The sequence below is a fragment of the Lipotes vexillifer genome, unplaced genomic scaffold (genome assembly GCF_000442215.2).
Source record: "Lipotes vexillifer unplaced genomic scaffold, Lipotes_vexillifer_v1.1 scaffold821, whole genome shotgun sequence".
Lineage (NCBI taxonomy): Eukaryota > Metazoa > Chordata > Mammalia > Artiodactyla > Lipotidae > Lipotes > Lipotes vexillifer.
The window spans coordinates 78,785-101,730 of record NW_006799328.1 but is presented as its reverse complement, the minus strand read 5'-3'; the positions used below and the strand labels follow the sequence as shown (position 1 = coordinate 101,730).

The 22,946-nt window shown below is 37.4% G+C and overlaps 1 protein-coding gene across 1 annotated transcript in view; it reads right to left on the bottom strand.

Annotated features, from left to right (window-relative positions):
• Positions 1-22,946, bottom strand: part of KLHL20 (kelch like family member 20) — an 82,199-nt gene that overhangs the window by 38,653 nt on the left and 20,600 nt on the right. Inside the window, exons 4-5 of the mRNA XM_007471601.1 lie at positions 2,379-2,537; positions 1,533-1,627 (exon numbers count right to left, since the gene is read on the bottom strand). Coding sequence (XP_007471663.1) covers positions 1,533-1,627; positions 2,379-2,537 — 254 coding nt within the window. The remainder of the gene's footprint in view (positions 1-1,532; positions 1,628-2,378; positions 2,538-22,946) is intronic.

The following is a 22,946-nucleotide window of genomic DNA, read 5'->3' as shown; positions in this document are numbered from 1 at the left end:
TCCTGCTGGACCAGTCCCAGGCATGACCCAGTAATGTACTTCCAGTATATGGCTTTGCTAAGGCCTCATCTGAGTTTATTTATGCTAAAAACAAACAAACAAAAACCCCCCAAAATCCCAAGCTGATGGCCAAGAACTTTTTCTAGCTTCCTCAGCTAAAAACAAAGACTGTGATCTCCTAATTACTGGTTTTTAATTAAGTTGTTAAAGGGTTCCTAGAAAGAGTACTACAGAGCTAATAATTAGTGGCCAACACAAAATTAATAGTAACAATAATAAGGGCTTAATACATATTAACTCATTTAATCTCCACCACAGCCCTGTGGAATAGGTACTGTTATTATCCCTATTTTATAGATAAAGGAACTGTACCAGAAAGAGGTTTAAGTAACTTGAATAAGGTCACACAGCTAGTAAATAATAAGGTCAGGATATCAGGAACAGGCTTCTTTTAAAAGTGACTTTATAAGTATCTTTAATTTCTGCATTGGAATCAGTACAATCCAATTTATATTTTATGGGAGAGGGGCACCTTTGTATTGTTTCTTCAGATTTCAGCAGCCATAGTTCATGTGGTTTTCCTTCTGCTGTTATAAATATTTTGGGGGAATTAATTGCCACTTGTCTTTAAGTTTAAAAGGTAAACACCTAAAACCCCCTCTAACATCTCCTGTTAAAGGAACACACTTCAGATTATAGAAGAAATGCAAATGAATCTATATATCCTATCTCTGTTCTAGAGATTCCTGATTCTAGAACAAGTTTCTTTAGTCACAAAGGGAGATCCAAAAGTTGGTACAGTTTAAAGAGAGTTCTGACTCACTCTTTCATTTTTATATGTGGAACATGCTGGGAAACAACAGTTAAAAACACCGTATGGTTTAAGATTTGAAACTGAACCTTAAAATCTGTCAAGTGGAAAAGTAGTTTATTAAATTTTGTATATAGTACAGAGATAGCCCAATAAAGTAGGTGTTCTGTTTGTTTGTCATGTAAAAGCATTTAGAGTTTCTTTCAGTCAAAAAAACACTATGAAACTGCTTCATCAAGCTCTAGTGGAAATCTTTCCATAGCTACTTTAGGGGTGTAGTAGACCTTTAACTCTGTCCACAATCTCCGAAAGCAAGGCTGATCCTATTCCCTAACTAGGCATATGTGATGGAATGAAAAAGTGCTCCTCATACACTTTTTTGATGGAGTCAAGAGCATTATTTATCTCAAGAAAAGATGTATTAGCAGAGAACTGCCTCTTCAAACTCAAGCTTGCATTAAATCTTAGAAATCTACCTCTTTATTGCCACTTCTACACCAATAAATACCACACATAAAAAAACTAATGGAATGGAATACTGTAAGTTCAGTCATCTCTTTTTCCATCTCCTTTTGACCCTAGCCCAGAAGAAAAACCACTTAAATACTGCCTTGATTTCAGCACTAAAAAACACAATATTTAGGAAGCAATACAAATAAGGAAATTAGGAGAGGACAGGAATGTTTCGTTGTTGATTTTTCCCATCCAGGGTCATTCATACCTGCATTCTTCATCACTTTTGATGAGGGGATCAGAGCCTACAGTACCCACCAGAAACTTGGGACTAAGCAAAGGCAAACGAACATGCTGCAGCACCTATGAGATAATAAACACTATTAAAGGCACAAACTCCCATCTGCAAGATATTTAAGAGAATACATAACCCATGCTCCCTACTGTGTTTCCAACTATTTTGAGATCTAATTGGATTAATTAATTGATCTAACTAATAAACAATGAAGATGGGGGGAAGGCATAAATACTAAATTTATTCTAACCACCAATTCAGTAATTAGAATAATCAGAAAATTGAAAGCACACTAATATCACTTTAGAATGCTACTTTATGCTTTCAGCAGTATGTTGTTATAAGCTCTTCTATAATTAGCTCACATGGCTGTACGCTAACAATCCAGAAGAATATCCCATTAAATTGCTAAGGACTATCATCATAATAACAAGAACATTAAATATTTCATTTAGTGACCACTTATGACCCATTTAATTCTTTACTCTTCAAACTGTGGTGGGATTTCCAAGCCACAGGGAAGGGAAGCATGATAATTGCTATCCTTGCTCTCTTTTGTTCATTTTGTATCATTTAAGTTCTGATTTGTGCTGTGGCCCAAACCTAGAGTTGATGCAAAACAGAAGAAGGAGCAAAAAGTTCATAATGATAAATGCTTAAAATGCTTCTTAACACTTATCTCCTTGATTATTTGGAAAGAGTTGGTCTTTTTTACAGTCTAATATGAAGGCTAGTGAAGACTGTTCCTTTTTTGCAAGTCAAATACATATTATTTCATCCAGTACAAAACAGTTACTTAAAGAAGCATTTCCATCATACCTGGGGTAACTGAGGACGTCTTTCTTGAATACTGTATTTAACCCAGGCCATCACTGCGTTGAACACCTGTTCTTCACTGCGAACATTTAGTTCATCACTAGATATTATATCAATGAGTTGATTGGCTGGAAGCAACATGAACTCTTCACTTTCCATCACCTGTTTGAAGTTCAGTAAGAAAAAAAAAAAGAACTCTGTGATCAGATTTGATTGTTTTAATATTTTTCTTCAGGGTTGTAGGGCAAAACTCTATTCCACAATAGAGCTGAAGTTCAAAATAGTACCAGAGAACAAGAAAAGTTTAAAAAGAAAACAGAGATAGGTGGAGCACAGAGGATTTTTAGGACAATGAAACTATCCTGTATGATACTACAGTGGTGGATACATATCATTATACATGCGTCAAAACTCATAGAATGTACACCAAGAGTGAACCCTAATGTAAATTATGGACTTTGGGTGATAATAATATGTCAAGGTAGGTTCATTAGTTGTAACAAATGTACTTCTCTGGTGCAAGATGTTGATATTGGGAGAGGTTATGTGTGTGTGGAGACAGCGTACATGGGAACTGTACTTTCTGCTCAATTTTGCTGGGAACCTAAAACTGCTCTAAAAACATAAAGTTTATTAATTTTTAAAAAGGGAACATAGAATACAGAGGGCACAATTAAAACTTAGGGAAAATAATAACTTGTGATTTAAGCAATTTAAGAAAAATGATACTTTTTTTCCAAAATGAAGTATGAAGATAAAAATTTATATTCAAAATAAACTAATCTAACTATACCAAATTAGAACTCCCAGAAATATAAGAGGCATATAAAAAAATTCAGGAAAAGCTTTCAGAGGAAGGTTAGTTGCTGAAAGGGCAATGTCTGGGGCAGAAACACCCAAGGGGCCAGTTTGAAAAAAGAATGAGCATGTCAGCATTTCTACAAGCAAGAATGAACATAACAATGAGAGCATTAGACCCAGGAAAACCCCTCTGAGGACCAAACCACTCTGATATGTTCATATTCTCATATATATATATATATATATATATATATATATATATATGTATATATATATATATATGAAACTACAAACACACCAATTATTTATCTGTACCCAAGGCTTTAGGGCATTGTCAGAATGCAGATGAAATGGCAACATTGCTGTGCAGTCCAGCCACAAATCCCAAAATCTTGTAAAGCTTGTCATCGGTATGTAGAGTAAAAGGGACAACGTGCAATGCAGAGAAGGAAAATGGTCACTGCTATACTCCATGTGGTCTGTTCTCCCCTTCAGAAGAGTATGCTACATGTGATGTCTGTTAATGTAGAAAGGATATGGTTTAAGAGCTCAAATTCCCACCATGCAACCTCTAATGCAGATGATGTATTCTCTCAGGACAGGGTTATTTTCATGCTCATCAAAAAGTCAGAATATTTAGCAGGAAACGAGATAAGCCATAGCAATTTGAATATGTGATTAAGAATTTTCCCCCAAGTACATTAGAAAAAATGCAAATCTCAAAATAAAAGTTAAGGGCTATAAAGTTATCTGTACTTATAATAGAAAACACTAATGAGCACTTCGAGTTTTATGGCACAAGTCTTCATATCATCTGAGTGAGAGACCTTCTGGGGTTCAGGAATGAAATAGGAAACCTTTAAATTTTAGGTGAGGTTGCTTAGCCAGGTCACTTAGTTAGAATGCCTGCATTGTACTCTCTGTGGCAGGGTTGTTGGATTTAGCAAATAAGAGTACAGGGCATATTTATACTAAAAACTATTTGTTGTTCATCTGAAACAAATTCAACTGGCCATCCTGTATTTTATCTGACAGCCTTATGTTGGGGGCTATAAAGTCAAGAGCCAGATTTGGGGCCTAGCTCCAAATGAAGTATGCTGGCCTTCACGGCATACAAAATTTTAGCCATAGCTGTATCTTTCTTTCCTCTTATTTTCTTTTTACTCTGATTTCTTTACTTAAGACAAGTGGTATTGTATATCTTTGTGAAGTGCGTTAACATTCTTTTAGGATCTTGTCAGAGTATAAATTTTTTCCCCGATTTAGTGATTATAAAACAAATATATAAATATCAAGGAACACCAAGTTTAAAGTTTATGAATAAACTGCTATGATATTAACAAGTCACTTACTGGAAATCTTAGATGGCAAGAAGACACAAACATCTGTGTGAGAAAATGTTTTTTGGCACTAAGAGCAAAGGGTAAAAATAATATTTTCGATGAACAAAGTCTCGTTAAAATGTCACTTCTCTTTTTTTCATCAACAAGAAAAAGATGTTAATGATCTACCATTAGGGCAAATCTAGCATTGAAGTCTATCCTTGAACCAAACAACCAGGTTAAGAAAATAATGCTTTAAAATACCCGCTTTTAGGGCTTCCCTGGTGGTGCAGTGGTTGAGAGTCCGCCTGCCGATGCAGGGGAAACGGGTTCGTGCCCCGGTCCGGGAAGATCCCACATGCCGCGGAGCGGCTGGGCCTGTGAGCCATGGCCGCTGAGCCTGCGCGTCCGGAGCCTGTGCTCCGCAACGGGAGAGGCCACAACAGTGAGAGGCCCGCATACTGCAAAAAAAAAAAAAAAAAAAAAAAAATACCCGCTTTTAAAATAAGAGTTTGCAGGAGATCTAATTTTAAGTCCCACACTATTATGGTAATGCACTTACTTTTAGTTTCTTCAGATAAATGTAGATACAATCTGAAGAATGAATACAGCTGAAAACAATAAGAATGAATAAGGAAAGTATTCTAGAGTTGTAACAGAAATGAATGGTGAATTCAGTGATGTTGAGTTGAAAGAAAAAAATTAAATTTATGTTTATGAGCAAGCGTAACACTGTATGAATTAAGTTATGCCTAATAGAAGGAAACTAAATATAGATTTAAGTTCGAAAATAACTTAAATAAATCACAAGTTTTCAGCCCCAAATGTAACTTTCTTTGCATCTACACAGAACCGTTCTAGTCCATGATCAAGGGTAAGGTTTCCTCACTGGGATTTCAATATATCAGTTGACGTTGGAGGCAGGGTTAGAACTGCAGGGATTTCTTAATCTGGGGTCCAATGACTTTGGCAAATTATTTTGGAAATCCTAAATGATGGCAAATCTTTATTTTTTGGAGAGTGGATTTGATATTTAAAAATAGTGGAATGAAGAGTCAAATCTGTTAAAGAAGTTGTGTGAAGGAGTTACTTTGAATGAGAAATTAAGTGTGACTATAAAATACTGACTCAATTAATTTTAATGAAATATAAACTCCATTTAGTTATGGTGTATTCCTCTTTTTATATTTTGTTGGAATTAATTTAATAATATTGTATTAAGGACTTTCTCATCTAAATTCATGAGAGATATTGATCTGTAGTTTTATTTTAGTGTCTGTGGTTCTGACATCAGGGTGATTTTGACCTTGTTTGGCAACCTCCACCACTTTTTTCTGAAAGATTTGGTATAGGATTAGTATTATTTCTTTCTTAAATGTTCGACAGAATTCACCTTCTGGGACTGGTGGGTTTTTTTTGTGGGAAGGTTTTTAAATCATTGGTTTAAAATTTCTTTCACAGATATAGGGTTATTCTGGTTTTCTGTTTCTTAAGTTTTTGTAATTTGTGTTTTTCAAACAATTTGTCAATTTCATGTTGTTGAATTTATTGGCAAAACATTGCTCATGATATTCCCTTATTATCCTTTTTAATGTCTGAGGGATTTGAAGTGATGTCCTCTATTTTATTTCTGATACTGGTAATTTGTATCTTCTCTCCGTTTTCTCTTTATCAGTATAGCTAGAGGTTCATCAGTTTTTTTCAAAGTACCATTGATTTTTGCTTCATCCTTTATACTTTGTTCCTTCTACTTTGGGTTTAATTTGCTCTTCTTTTTTTCTAGTTTACAAAAGTAACCACTGGAACAAAAATACAAACCTTCCTATATACTAAAAGATATTAAAATGAAAAGCAAAGAAGACACTATACAGAGAAACAGAGTAAAAACAACTAAATCAGATACTATTTACAAAAATATAATATAACAGAGTTGAGAACAAACATATCAGTCATAGCAATAGATACAAGTGGGTTTTAACTGCCTATTTAAAGAAAAAGATTTTCAAACTGGCTCATAAAGCAAAACCCAATTCAAGAAAAATACCTAAAACATCATGATGCAAAAAGACTAAAAGGGATGGGCAAAGATACATCAAGCAACTGAAAACAATAAGAAAACAGGAACAGAAAGCCAGATATCAGACAAAATAGAATTCAGAGAACAAAATAATTAAATCTGACAAAGGAGGACACTTTACAAAGCTAAAAGTTACAATTTATAAGTAAGATACAAAGGGATTATATATTCATCAAGCAACACAGTGACAACAAATATAACTACAGATAATGCAAGGGGTAATAGATAGAAACACATTAATAATAAGAGACTAACATATGTGGACAAAAAATAAGAATATAAAAGAGCTAAGAGGGGACAGTAGCCAAGATGGCAAAGCAGAAAGACCCCGAGCTCACCTCCTCTCATGAGCACACCAAAATCATAACTATCTGCAGAAGAACCATCGATGAAAAAGACTGGAACCTACTAGAAAAGATCTTCTACAACTAAAGATATAAAGAAGGAACCACAACAAGACTGACAGGAGGGGCAGACTCGTGATATAATCAAATCCCATAGCCCAGGGAATTCCCTGGTGGTCCACTGGTTAGGACTCTGCACTTTCACTGCCGAGGGCCCGGGTCCAATCCCTCGTTGGGGAACTAAGATCCCACAAGGCGTGCAGTGCAGAAAAAAAAAAAAGAAAAAAAAAAATTCCATAGCTCTAGGAGGGCAACCAACAAACTGGAGAATAATCATATTACAGAGGTTCTCCCAAAAGAGTGAGAGTTCTGAGCTCCACATCAGACTCCCTAGGCCAGGAGTAAGGCACTGGGAAGAAGAACCCCCAGAGCATTTGGTTTTGAAGGCCAGCAGGGCTTAACTGCAGGAGCCCCACAGGACTGGGGGAAATAGAGACTTCACTCTTAAAGTGTGCACACAAAAATCTCACATGCACTGGGACCCAGGGAAAAAGCAGTAATTTGATAGGAGCCTCTGCCAGACCTGCTGGTCTTGGAGAGTCTCCTAGAGAGGTGTGGGGGGGGGGTGACAGTGGCTCACCCTGGGGACATAGACACTGGTGGCAGACCTACTGGGGAACATTCAAATGTGTGAACAATGCTACTGGCAGTTGCTATCTTGGCTCATTAGCAACAAGACCTGGCCCCGCCCAATAGCCTGTAGGTGCTAGTGCTGGGATGCCTTGGGCCAAACAACTAAGTGGGCAGGGACACAGCCCTATCCATCAGCTGCCTAAAGACTTCCTGAGCCCATGGCTCTCTCTAAACACGCCCCTAGACACAGCTCTGCCCACCAGAGGGCCAAGGCCCACTCCACCCACCACTGGGCAGGCACCAGCCCTTCCCACCAACAAGCCTGCACTAGCCTCTAGACCAGCCTCACCCATCAGGAGGCAGACACCAGAAGCAAGAAAACTACGATCCTGTAGCCTGTAGATCGAGTACACCAACAGCAGGCCAGACCATACCCTGGAATCAGCTGGGACCTGGCCCTGCCCACTAGCAGGCCAATGCAAGGTTTGGGACACTGTGGACCCATACCCAACTGAGTCAGGAAATGCCCCCATATTCCCCAATAATCTGAAATGAGCTTGGGGATCCCTGGGCCCTGCAGCAGACTCCAGGAGCCAGCTCTGTCTTATGGTAGTCTGGAATTAGCCCCAGAATCTGGCTTTACCCATCATTGGGTGGGTAATGGCCCCAGGGTCTTTGGGACCCTGACTCCACCCACCAGTGAACCATAACCCTGGGGCCCCCTAGGTTCTGCAATCATCTGCCTTGTGACCATGCCCTACTAAACAGCAGCCAGCAGCATCAACACAAGGCAGAGCTTGGCAACCAACTGGACTAGGGGCCAACCAAGCCTAACAGTCCACACACATAGTCAGCCCTCCACAACAGAAGGACCCACACAGCCCTCTTACAGGGGCTCTTACATATGCTCTTACAGCCCCTAGAGCATACAGCTTGGGTGACAAGAGGGGAGTGTACTGTTGGGATGCAAAGGATGTCTCCTAAAGTAGAGCACTTCTTCAAGGTTGAGAAATGTGACTAACACACCACATACATAAAAATAATATACCATCTTAGACAAAATGAGGTGGCAGAGGAATATATTGCAGATGGAAGAACAAGATAAAACCCCAGAAGAACTAGGTGAAGTGGAGAAAAGCAATCTACCTGAGAAAGAGTTCAGAGTAATGATCATAAAGATCAAAGAACACAGGAGAAGAATGGATGCACAGAATGAGAAGTCAGAAGTTTTTTTTAAAAAAAACAAAAAACAAAAGACAACTTTACTTATGAGACTTCCCTGGTGCTCCAGTGGTTAAGATTGAAAACATAAAGAAAAATATAAAGAAGAACAAAACAGAGATGAAGAATACAATAAATGAAATGAAAAATACTCTAGAAGGAATCAGTAGCAGACTAAATGATACAAAGGAACAGATCAGTGAGCTGGAAGATAGAGTAGTGGAAATCACTGCTGTTGAACAGAAAAAAGAACAAAGAATGAAAAGAAATGAGGACAATTTAAGAGATCTCTGGAACAACATCAAGTGCAATAATATTTGCATTGTAGAGGTCCCTGAAGGAGAGAGAAAGGGCCTGAGAACATATTTGAAGACATGCTAGCTGAAAACTTCCCTAACCTGGGAAAGGAAACCATCACCCAAATTCAGTAAGCTCAGAGAGTCCCACACAGGATGAACCCAAAGAGGAACACACCAAGATACACTGTAATCAAAGTGACGAAAATTAAAGATAAAGAGAGAATATTAAAAGCAACAAGGGAAAAGCAACAAATAACATACAAGGGAACTCCCGTAAGGCTATCAGCTGATTTTTCGGCAGAAACTCTGCAGGCCAGAAGGGAGTGGCACAATATATTTAAAGTGATGAAAAGGAAAAACCTACAACCAAGAATACTCTACCAGCAAGGCTTTCATTCAGATTTGATGGAGAAATCAAAAGCTTTAAAGACAAGCAAAATCTAAGAGTTCAGCACCACCAAATTAGCTTTATAACAAATGTTGACACATTATTGACCGGGGAATTTTTGCAGAAACTAACACCTGTGGCCAGTGATTTGCTATATAAGCGAATATTGAAACACCTACATTTGAGTAAATATCAACTTTTTTTGCACTTAATGTATTTATTTGAAACTTTGTACATGTCTTACTAAAGCATTCTAATATTTCATTAGAGTGTGATGGGCAATATAGCAGGAACCTCTGTGCAGGGGAAAAGAACATCTATTACAAATATACGGTGTTTCACTGTGCTTTCCCCTGGAAGAGCAGACTTACACTTTCTGGCAGCATTTTTATTTATTTTTTAGTCCTGTTGGTATTATTAACTCTAGAATATGTTTTTTTATTTTACCTGATAGTTGACAAGGCGGCTCCTTTAGAAATGCCACAAGAAGGACCAGGTGTGGGACTACCACTACATTCATCAGAATGCTCAGTTACCCATTCTCTAGCTACTGCTGACAAAAATTGCTTGTAAGTCATTTTATTCTGTGCATTAAGGCTACAATAAACTTTAAACGCATTGAATAAACTGTAATTACTCAAATAGAAACCCACTTTCTTATACTGTTTTCGAGTTTTTCCAGAGGATACTGAAGTTTGCCAGATATAGATCAGATCAATCAACTCCTTTCATATATTTATTATACTCTAGTATACAAATGGGCTTAGTTATCTGATGGCCAGTCCTCCTGTCTTCCTTTCCTGTAGATGCTGTGGAGGCCTCATGAATAGCTGTCACCATGTGGACTAGCCTCTTGTCTTTCCATGTAAGAAGAATCACTTCTCCCTTCCATAAGAATGTCATTTCTCCCCTCTGTAGACTTAAAAATTTCTCCTTTAATTGGTTTGGTAGACCATGATTCTCTCTTATAGTCCCACAAACTCTGGTTTTATTTTTCAACAATATTTCAGATGTGGACACACTATTGTAATAATTGTCTTGGTAAATATGGTGCCGTGAACCAAGATAAAGTTGTATGACTGATAATTTTGTTTCTTGCAGTTTCTTTCCTTCACCTGTGTAAATTTCAAGTTTGCATGTATACCCAGTTTCACTTTAGCTAACCATCCTGACCAAAACTCCATATTTTGTAAGTTTTCTGGAATTATAGGTTTTGAATCTGAGTCGTCCTCTCCACTTTATCATTGCCTCATCAAGTGATAGCTCTTGTTTGGGTATAAAGATCGACTGAAATTTTGGTAGTAAATAATCCAAGAGAGGTTTAACTTTTAAAATTCTGTCTGCAGGAAGTGGAGTTTCTGATTTATCATTAAAGTGAAGAAATGTCATCATTTGTTCAAACCTTCTCATCATAATCTTTGGAAAGATATGTACTTCACATAAGGGATCAGTCGATCAATATTCTTTCCAGTGTGACTTTCTTATTTGTCCCATCAAAATTATTAATCCAAGAATCTTCTTCATGTCACTACTGATTACATCAGTCCATTTTAAAGCCTTCTCATACTTTTTATATGATTTTTCATTCTGTTGGTGATACAAGTTTGAGAAGTGACCAACTCGAAAAAGTCGTTACCAAAAATTAGTTCTGTTATTTCACTAACACTTTGCAGGATATTACATTCAACAGTTACACCTGACACACCTGTAAAGTCTTCTAATTTTCATGAAATGTTGTCTTCAATACACTCTTCTGTAGAAGCAAAGGAGCATTTTCCAGAACCATGAGTTTCATTTTCACTTTCCGTATCAGAATCAATCACTAAGGTATTTTTTTTTGTCTTTCTGTTGGTCTAATATTCACATCGTCTGAATCAGAACTATATTCTGAGGAACTATCATCTTCTAACACACTAGCATATATGTCATTTGGACAGTCAGAGAAAGTATCTGCATAAAATTCACTGAAAAATTCTTCTTCATTCAAAATTTTGTGATGAGTCATTTAAAAAAACTTTATGGCAATGAACTTGCGTTTATAACATACACAAGGTTGGAACAAAAACCTAACGAAGCAAAATGTGAATAAAAACAATCATAAGTTGTAAAATGAACCCTTGATCAATTTTAAGCTCTAACAACTTTGCATGGTGATATTAATTATATCACTCTCTAAAAACATATTGATATGCCTCTGGTCAATAATGCTCAGGTAATAAAAGCTGCATTAATAGGTCTCCAGTCAATAAGTTGTTAAAGGAACTTCATTAGGTGAAAAAGGAAAGGCCACAAATAGAAACAAGAAAATTATGAAATGAAAAAGCTCACCGGTAAACGCAAACATACAGTAAAGGTAGGAAATCATCCACACGCAAAGCAAGTAGGATGGTTAAAAGACAAAAGCAGGGACTTCCTGATGGCGCAATGGTTAAGAATCCACCTGCCAACGCAGCAGACACAGGTTTGACCCCTGCTCTGGGAAGATCCTACATGCCATGGATCAACTAAGCCTGTGTACCACAACTACTGAGCCTGCACTCTAGAGCCCATGAGCTGATGTGCCACAACTATTGAAGCCAGCGCGCCCTAGAGCCTGTGCACTCCAACAAGAATAGCCACCACAATGAGAAGCCTGCACACCTCAACAAAGAGTAGTCCCCGCTGGCTGCAACTAGAGAAAGCCTGCACACAGCAACAAAGACCCAATGCAGCCAAAAATAAATAAATAAATTTATTTTTAAAAAAAGACCAAAGCAGTAAAATCATCTGTATCCACAATAAGCAGTTAAGGGATACACAAAACAATTAGATGTAAAATATGACATCAAAAATAGTAACTGTGAGGGGAAGATAGTACAAATACAGGGTATTTAGAATACATCTGAAATTAAGAGATCAGCAAGTTAAAACAACCGTGTTTATATATAGACTGCTATACAAAAACCTCATGGTAGGGCTTCCCTGGTGGCACAGTGGTTGAGAGTCCGCCTGTCGATGCAGGGGACACGGGTTCGTGCCCCGGTCCAGGAAGATCCCACATGCTGCGGAGCAGCTGGGCCCGTGAGCCATGGCTGCTGAGCCTGTGCATCCAGAGCCTGTGCTCCGCAATGGCAAAGGCCACGGCAGGGAGAGGCCCACATACCACAAAAAAAAAACAAAAAAAAAAAGCCTCATGGTAACTGCAAACCAAATTCTATAATAGATATACACACAAAAAGGAAAAAGGAATCCACAATAGAACAAAAGAATAAGGGGAAAAAAAGATCTACAAAAACAAATCCAAAACAATTAACAAAATGGCAATCGCAACATACACACCGATAATAATCTTAAATATAAATGGGCTAAAGGCTCAACCAAAAGACATAGACTGGCTGAATGGATACAAAAACAAGACCTGCGTATGTGCTGCAGATCTAGAGACACATACGGAATCGAAGTGAGGGGATGGAAAAAAATATTCCATGCAAATGGAAATAAAAGAAAGATGGAGTAGCAATACTTATATCAGACAAAACAGACTTTAAAATAAAGACTGTTACAAGAGACAAAGACAGACACTATATAATGATCAAAGGATCAATCCAAGAAGATATAACAATTGTAAATATATATATACACCCAAATATATACGTTGAATATTAACAGACATAAAAGGAGAAATCGACAGTAACACAATAATAGTACGGGACTTTAACACCCCACTTAAAACAATGGGCAGATGATCCAGATAGAAAATCAACAAAGAAACATAGGCCTTAAATAACACATTAGACCAAATGGATTTCACTGATATATACAGAGCATTCTATCTGAAAGCAGCAAAAAACACATTCTTTTCAAGTGCACATGGAACATTTTCCAGGGTAGATCACATGCTAGGCCACAAAACAAGCTTCAGTAAATTTAAGAAAAGTGAAATCATGTCATGCATCTTTTGTGACCACAACACTATGAGACTAGAAATCAATTACAAGAAAAAAAAATGGCAAAAAACACAAACACATGGAGGCTAAACAATATGCTACTAAACAACCAATGGATCACTGAAGAAATAAATCATAGAGGAAATTAAAATATACCTAGAGAGAAATGAAAACAGAAAGATCCAAAACCTATGGGACGCAGCATATACAGTTCTAAGAGAGAAATTTACAGCGATACAAGCTTACCTCAAGAAACAAGAAAAATCTCAAATAAACAACCTAACCTCACACCTAAAGGAACTAGAGAAAGAAGAACAAACAAAACCCAAAGTTAGTAGAAGGAAAGAAATCATAAATCAGAGCACAAATAAATGAATTAGAAAGTAAAAAAAAAAAATAGAAAAGAACAATGAAACTAAAATCTGGTTCTTTGAAAAGATAAACAAAAATGATAAACCTTTAGCCAGACTCATCAAGAAAAAAAGGGAGGGGAGATCAAGATGGTGGAATAGAAGGACATGCAGCTCATCTCTTCCCACAAATTAATCAAAATACATTACATGTGGAACAGTTATTGCAGAATACCTACTGAACACTAGCAGAAGATCTCATACAACCAAAGCTGCACGAAAAGATCAACATGTAACCAGGTAGGAGGAAAGGAAAATAAGTAAAAAGAATTGAGATGGGACCTGTGCCCCTGGGAGGGAGCTGTGAAAGGGGAAAGGTTCGCTCACCCTGGAACCTCTTTTACCTACTGGGAGATCAGCTGGGACAGAAAGGAAGCTTCAGAGGCTCAGAGGAGAGTGCAGTGGCAGGCAGGCTAGAGAGAGACCAGCACAGAGAGTCCTGGACACCCTGGTGTACTTCTCAGCCCAAGACACACTGCTGCTGGTGTGTACAGTGGCTGGGTGCTGCAACTTGGGCTTCAACAGCAAGATCTGAGAAAAGGACTTGGTCTGGCTGTGTGGAGACAGCTTGAAGGTCATGTAGTGTGGTGTGGGCCACAACTTGGGGTGTGGGCAGGACAGAGCCCGGGTCTGTCACAGGAGCTCCATTATCAACTTGCACACAAAGGGAGGGGCATGGCCTCATCACAGCATCCTCATTCTCAGCGTGCTCATGACGGACACAACTCTGCTGCTTTATAGCAGCAGCATTGGTGGGTTGCCCACATACAGGCAGGGCTCAAATCTGATCCAGTTGCCGGCAGGGGTGTGACTCTGGTGAATTTATGCAGCTGGCAGTTTTGTGAGTGAAGTGCCTGTGGGACATGCAAGTGGATTACTGTTGCTCCCTTGTCTGGGGCAGGTCAGGCATTAGAAGCAGTGGACTTTGTGGGCGTGTACATGCAGAGGCAGGGCTGGGATATGGGCTGATTCCCAGCACTCCCAGACGGGTCAAGGTGTGCAACTACGGCAGGTCTGGGTGTTGCAATTTCAGCGGATTTGCACTGGCGGCTTTGTGAACACAGTGCCTGAGGGATTTGATTGCCCATGTTCCCACAGCTAAGGTGGGGCTGAGGGCAGTGCCAACAACACTGTACTTTGTGAATGTGCACAAGGGGTGACAGGCAATGTCAAAGAGTAAATGTCTTGGTGAACAGCTCCTGCAGAGGAATACTCAGTAGCTCCTTTCCCAGTGACAGTGCTCCAGTCCAGCTTATCTCACACCACAGCTTAGAACCGATTCTAGGGACTTCTACTCCAATAGTTGGGGAGCCAACCTTGCCGCCAACAGGGATGTGACATCCAGTGCAGGCTCTGGTCACCACAACACCAATCACACCCCCAATCAAGGGCCTAACAACCAGCACTCCCTGAGGAAAGACATGGTAGGCATCCATATCAAAAACAGCCCTCACATCAAAAATATTAGACTCATGCAGGCTACACAGGGATGTTCCCTGTGTACAAAAACAGCTTTTCAAGACCACAGTAGATAACTGTTTCTCCTAAATTCATAGAGAAATATAAGTAAAATGAAGAGGTAGGAACTACCCCCAATTAAAAGAACAAGAGAAAATGCCCGAAAGAGCAATGAAACAGATCTCTCCAGTCTACTAGACTCTGAGTTCAAAAAGGAGGTAATAAAAATGCAGAAGGAATTAAGAAAGGCTATTGATAGAAATGAAGATCACTGTAACAAGAAACTCTGCAGAGGAGCCAATCAAAATTAGACAACTTAAATGCTGAGATGAAAATTGAGCTAAAGGCAATAAGAAATAGCAAACTAAATAATACAGAAGAAAGAATGAATGATCTGGAAGACAGAATAATGGAAATCACTGAATAAGAAAAGCAGACAGAAAGACAAATGAAAAAAAAATGAAAACAACATACGAGACCTATGGGATAATATAAAGTGTGCCAACTAGGCATAATAGGGACCCCAGAAGGAGAAGAAAGAGAAAAGGGGATAAAAAAATCTCTCTGGAGAAATTATGGCTGAAAGCTTCCCAAACCTAAATAAAGAAATAGATATCCAGGTACAGGAAGCACAGAGGGTCCCAAACAAGAGGAACCCAAATAGACCTACACCAAGACATATTGTAACTAAAATGGCAAAAGTTACAGATATAGAAAAACAAAAAGTCAGTTACAAGGGAATCCCTATAAGGCTATCAGCTGAATTCTCTACAGAAATGCTGCATGGTGGAAGGGAGCAGCAAGATATATTCTAAGTCATGAAAGGGAAAAACCTTCAGCCTAGGAAAATCTACCCAGAAAGATTATCATTTAGAATAGAAGGAGAGATAAAGAATTTCTCAGACAAGCAAAAGCTAAAAGGATACAGCAATACTAAACCTTTCCTAAAAGACATATTGAAAGGTCTTCTCCAAATAGAAAAGAAATAAGAATCTATAGGAAAGAAAAAAATCACAATAGGAAAAGCAAATATATAAAAGGATTGTAGATCACTTACCAGTACAGAGGTTTTTTAAAAAAAATCAAAAAATTTTGTGAAAGCAATTACAATAAACAGCAAAAGGATAAACATGAAGATATAAAATAGGACATCAAAATGATAAAATGTAAGGGAGGGAAGTAAGAAAATGTAGATTTTTTTTAGACTGTGTTTGAGATTATGTGATTACCAGTCTAAAGCAAGTAGATCTAGTAATGGGTTAGCATACTTGAAAACCAGGGTAACCACAAATCAAAAACATACAATAGGTTCCAAAAAAGGAAAAAGAAGAGAACTCAAGCATAATAGAAAAGAAAACCATCAAACATAAAAGGAAAAACAAAAGAAAAAGAAAGGAATAGAGAAGAAATACAAAATCAACTGGAAAATAAGCTTTAAAAGGGCAATAAATACATATATATCAGTAATTACCCCAAATGTCATGGACTAAATGCTCCAATCAAAAGACAAAGAGTGGCAGATTGGATAATAACATGAGAGCCTACAATATGCTGCCTATAAGAGACACACTTTAGGGTGAAGGACACACACATGGAAAAAGATACTTCAGGCAAATGGAAATGACAAGAAAGCAGGGGTAGCAATACTCATATCAGACAAAATAGACTTTAAAACAAAGGCCATAAAGAAAGATAAAGAAGATCATATAATGATAAAAGGATCAATACAAGAAGAGGACGTTATACTCGTTAATATATATGTCCCCAATATATGAGCACCTAAATACATAAAACAAATACTAACAGACATAAAGGGAGAAATTGATGGGAATACAAAAGTAGGAGACTTTAACATCTCACTGACATCAATGGACAGATCTTCCAGACAGAAAATCAATAAGGCAGCAGAGACCCTACATGACACTATAGAACAGTTAGATTTAATTAATATCTTCAAGACATTACATCCAAAAAAACCCAGAATACACATTCTTTTCAAGCACACATGGGACATTCTCTAGGAAAGACCACATACTAGGAAACAAAACAACTCTCAACAAATTTAAGAGTATAGAAATTATTTCAAGGCACTTTTCTGACCACACAGTATGAAGCTAGAAATCAACCACAGAACGAGAAATGAAAAAAAAAAAAAGATTATATGGAGATGAAAAACATGCTACTAAAAAACCAATGAGTCAACAATGAAATAAAAAAGGAAATTAAAAAATATCTCTACACAAATGACAATGAAAACACAACCATACAAAATCTATGGAGGCAGCAAAAGCACTCCTAAGAGGGAAGTTCATAGCAATACAGGCCTTCCTCAAAAATAAGAAAAATCTCAAATAAACAACCTAACTTACCACCTAAAAGAATTAGAAAAGAAGAACAAGCAAAACCTAAAGTCAGCTGAAGGAAGGAAACAATAAAGATCAGAGAGGAAATAAATAAAAGAGAGATTAAAAAAAAAAAAGGAAAAAACGAACAAAACCAAGAGCTGCTTTTTGAAAGGATAAACAAAATCAATAAACCTCTGGCCAGGCTCACCAAGAAGAAAAGAGAAAGGTCCTAAATGAACAAAATAAGAAATGAAAGGGAAAAATAACAATTGACGTTGCAGAAATACAAAAAATCATAAGAAAAAATATGAATAATTATATGCCAACAAGTTGGACAACCTAGAGGAAATGGACAAGTTTCTAGAAACGTACAGCCCACCAAAACTGAATCAAAAAGAAATAGATGGAGCTTCCCTGGTAGTGCAATGGTTAAGAATCAGCCTGCCAATGCAGGGGACATGGGTTCGAGCCCTGGTCTGGAAAGATCCCACATGCCGTGGAGCAACTAAGCCCATGCACCACAACTGAGCCTGCGCTCTAGAGCCCACAAGCCACAACTACTGAGCCCATGTGCCACAACTACTGAAGCCTGCAGGCCTAGAGCTTGTGCTCTGCAACAAGAGAAGCCACCGCAATGAGAAGCCCATGTGCAGCAACAAAGACCCAATGCAGCCAAAAAGAAATTAATTAATTAATTAATTTAAAAAAAAGAAGAAATAGATGATTTGAACAGACCAATCACTGGAATTTAAATAGAATCTGTAATTTAAAAACAAAACAAAAAAAAAGCCCCAAAGCAAAAATTCCCTGCAGACAAAAGTCCAGGACTGGATGGCTTCTCTGGGGAATTCTACCAAACATAAAAAGAACTTATAACAATCCTTCTTAAACTCTTCCAGAAGAATAAGGGGGACAGAACACTCCCAAAGTCATTCTATGAAGCTATCATCACCTTGATACCAAAACTAGACAAAGACACTACCAAAAAAGAAAATTACAGGCCAATATCTTTGACGAATATAGATGCCAAAATCTTCAACAAAACATTAGCAAACAAAATCCAACAACACATAAAAAGGGTCATACATCATGATGAAGTTAGATTCATCCCAGGGTCATAAGAGTGGTTCAGCAAATCAATCAATGTGATACACTACATCAGCAAAAGACGAAAACCACATGATCATCTCAGTAGATGCAGAAAAACTATTTGACAAAATTCAACACCCATTCATGATAAAAACTCTCACCAAAGTGAGTGCAGAGGGAACATATCTCAGCATAATAAAAGCTATTTATGACAAACTCACAGCCAACATAATTCTCAACACTGAAAAGCTGAAAGCCTTCCTGCTAAAATCTGAAACAAGATAAGGATGCCCACTCTTGCCACTTTTATTCAACATAGTATTGGAAGTCCTAGCCACAGCAATCAGACAAGAAATAAAAGGTATCCAAATCAGAAGGGAAGAGGTAAAACTGTCATTATGCAGATGACATGATACTATATATACAAAAACCTAAAGACTCCACACAAAAACTACTAGAACTGATAAAGGAATTCAGAAAGGTAGCAGGATACAGGATTAACATACAGAAATCTTGCATTTCTTTACACTAACAATGAAATATCAGAAAAAAAAGTGAAAAAAAAATCCCTTTGAAAATAACATCAAAATATAATAAAATATTTAGAAATAAACCTGACCAACGAGGTGAAAGACTTACATGCTGAGAAGTATAAAACATTAATAAAGGAAACTGAAGATGATTCAAAGAAATGGAAAGATATCCCATGCTCTTGGAAGAATTAATATTGTTAAAATGTCCATACTACCCAATGGAAGCTACAGATTTAATGTGATCCCTATCAAAATACCAATGGCATTTTCCACAAAACTAGAAAAAATGATAATAAAATATATAAATATAAGGAACTACAGAGGATCTAGAGCTGCCAAAGCAATCCTGAGGAAAAAGAGCAAAGTTGGAGGCATAACCCTCCCAGACTTCAGAAAAACTATATTGGTATATATACCAATATACCAAAACTATATATACACCAATATATATAATAATATACCAAAACTATATTGGTATTGGCACAAAAACAGACATATGGATCAATGGAACAGAACAGAGGGTCTAGAAATAAACCCACACAGCTATGGTCAATTAATCTTCGACAAAGGAGGCAAAAATATACAATGGGAAAAAGACAGTCTCTTCAGCAAGTGGTGTTGGAAAAGTTGGACACCCACAAGTAAATCAGTGAAGTTAGAACACACCCTCACACCATACACAAAAATAAATTCAAAATGGCTTAAAGACTTAAACATAAGACATGACACCATAAAACTCCTAGAAGAGATTATAGGCAAAACATTCTCTGATATAAATCGTACAAATATATTTTTAGGTCAGTCTCCCAAGGCAATAGAAATAAAAACAAAAATAAACAAATTTGACTTCATCAAACTTCCAAGCTTTTGCACAGCAAAGGAGACCATAAACAAAACAGAAAGACAACCTACGGAATGGGAGAAAATATTTGCAAATGATGCAACTGGCAAGGGCTTAATTTCCAAAATATACAAATGGCTCATACAGGTCAATATCAAAAAAACAAACAACCCGATCAAAAAGTGGGCAGAAGACCTAAATAAATATTTCTCCAACAAAGACATACAGATGACCAACAGGCACATGAAAAGATATCCACACTGCTATTGAGAAATGCAAACCAAAACTACAATGAGGTATCATAACAATGGTCAGAATGGCCATCATTAAAAGGTCTACAAATAATAAATGCTGGAGAGGATGTGGAGAAAAGGGAACCCTCCTACCCTGTTGGTGGGAATGTAAAGTGATGCAGCCACTATGGAGAGTATGGAGGTTCCTTAATAAACTAAAAATAGAGTTACCATACGATCCAGCAATCCTACTCCTGGGCATATATCCAGAAAAGACAGAAACTCTAATTCAAAAAGACACATGCACCCCTATGTTCAGAGCTGCACTATTTACAATAGCCAAGACATGGAAGCAAACTAAGTGTCCATCAACAGATGAATGGATAAAGAAGATGTGGTGTATATATATAATATGTATGTATACCCTATATTATATATATTCCATTATATATAATGGAATATTACTCAGCCATAAAAAAGAACGAAATAATGCCATTTGCAGTAACATGGGTGCATCTAGAGATTATCATACTAAGTGAAGTAAGCCAGACAAATATTATATGATATCACTTATATGTGGAATCTAAAAAAATGATACAAATGAACTTATTTACAAAACAGAAACAGACTCACAGACATAGGAAACAAATTTATGGTTACCAAAGTGGAAAGGATGGGGAAGGGATAAATTAGGAGTTTGGGATTAACAGATATACCCTACTATATACAAACTAGATAAACAACAAGGTGCTATGGTATAGCACAGGGAACTATATTCAGTATCTTGCAATAACCAAAATGAAAGAAAATCTCATAAAGAACTGAATATATAGATATATAAAATTGATATATATATATAGACTGAATCACTTTGCTGTACACCAGAAACTAATACAACATTGTTGATCAACTACACTTCAATTAAAAAAGAGAGAGAGAAAAAGAAAAAAAGGAAAGGGCCCAAGTCAATAAAATCAGAAATGAAAAAGGAGAAGTTACAGCTGACACCACAGAAATACAAAGGATCATGGAGACTACTATGAACGACTCAATGCCAATAAAATGCACAACCTAGAAGAAATGGACAAATTCTTAGAAAGGTACAATCTCCCAAGACTGAACCAGGAAGAAACAGAAATTGAAACAGTACTGAAATTGAATCAGTAATTTTAAAACTCCCAACAAACAAAAGTCCAGGACCAAAGAGCTTCACAGGTGAATTCTACCAAACATTTAGAGATGACTTAACACTTATCCTATTCCAAAAACTTGCAGAGGAAAGAACACTTCTAAACTCTTCTATGAAGCCATCATACCTGATGGCTGATGCCTGACACCAAAACCAGACAAAGATATCACACACAAAAAGAAAACTACAGGCCAATATTACTGATGAACACAGATGCAAAAATCCTCAACAAAATAATACTAGTGAACTGAATCCAACGGTACATTAAAAGGATCATACACCATGATCAAATGAGATTTATCCTAGAGATGCAAGGATTTTTAAATATCTGCAAATTAATGTGATACACCATGTTAACAAACTGAAGAATACAAACCATACGATCATCTCAAAAGATGCAGGAAAAGCTTTTGATAAAATTCAACATCGATTTATGATAAAATAAAAACTCTCCAGAAAGTGGGCATAGAGGGAACATACGTCAGTATAATAAAGGCTACATATATGAGAAACCCACAGCTAACAACACCCTCAATGGTGGAAACCTGAAAGCATTTCCTCTAAAATCAGGAACAAGACAAAGATGCTCTCTCTCACCACTTTTTTTTTAATTTATTTTTTTTGGCTGCGTTGGGTCTTCATTGCTGCATGGGCTTTTCTCTAGTTGTGGCGAGCAGCGGCTACTCTTCATCGTGGTGCACAGGTTTCTCATTGCGGTGGCTTCTTGTTGCGGAGCACGGGCTCTAGGCACGAGGGCTTCAGTAGTTGTGGCATGTGGGCTCTAGAGCGCAGGCTCAGTAGTTGTGGAGCAACTTAGTTGCTTAGTAGTGGGCTTAGTTGCTCTGTGGCATGTGGGATCTTCCTGGACCAGGGATTGAACCGTGTCCCCTGCAGTGGCAGGCAGATTCTTAACCACTGTGCCACCAAGTCTCTCACCACTTTTATTCAACATAGTTTTGGAAGTCCTTGCCACAGCAATCGGAGAAGAAAAAGAAATAAATGGAACCCAAATTGGAAAGGAAGAAGTAAAACTGTCATTGTTTGCAGATGACATGATACTATACATAGAAAATCCTAAAGATGCCTCCAGAAAACTACTAGAACTCATCAAAGAATTTGGTAAAGTTGCAGGTACAAAATTAATATACAAAAATCTGTTGCATTTCTGTCCACTAATATGAAGTATCAGAAGGAGGAATTAAGGAAACAATCCCATTTATCATCACACTGAAAAGAATAAAATACCTAGTAATAAACCTACCTGAGAAGGCAAAAGACCTGTACTCTGAAAACTGTAAGACACTGATGAAAGAAACTGAACACAACATAAACAGGTGGAAAGATATACTGTGTTCTTGGATTGGAAGAATTAATATTGTTAAAATTACCACACTACCCAAGGTAATCTACAGAGTCAGTGCGACCCCTATCAAATGACCAATGGCATTTTTCACAGAACTAG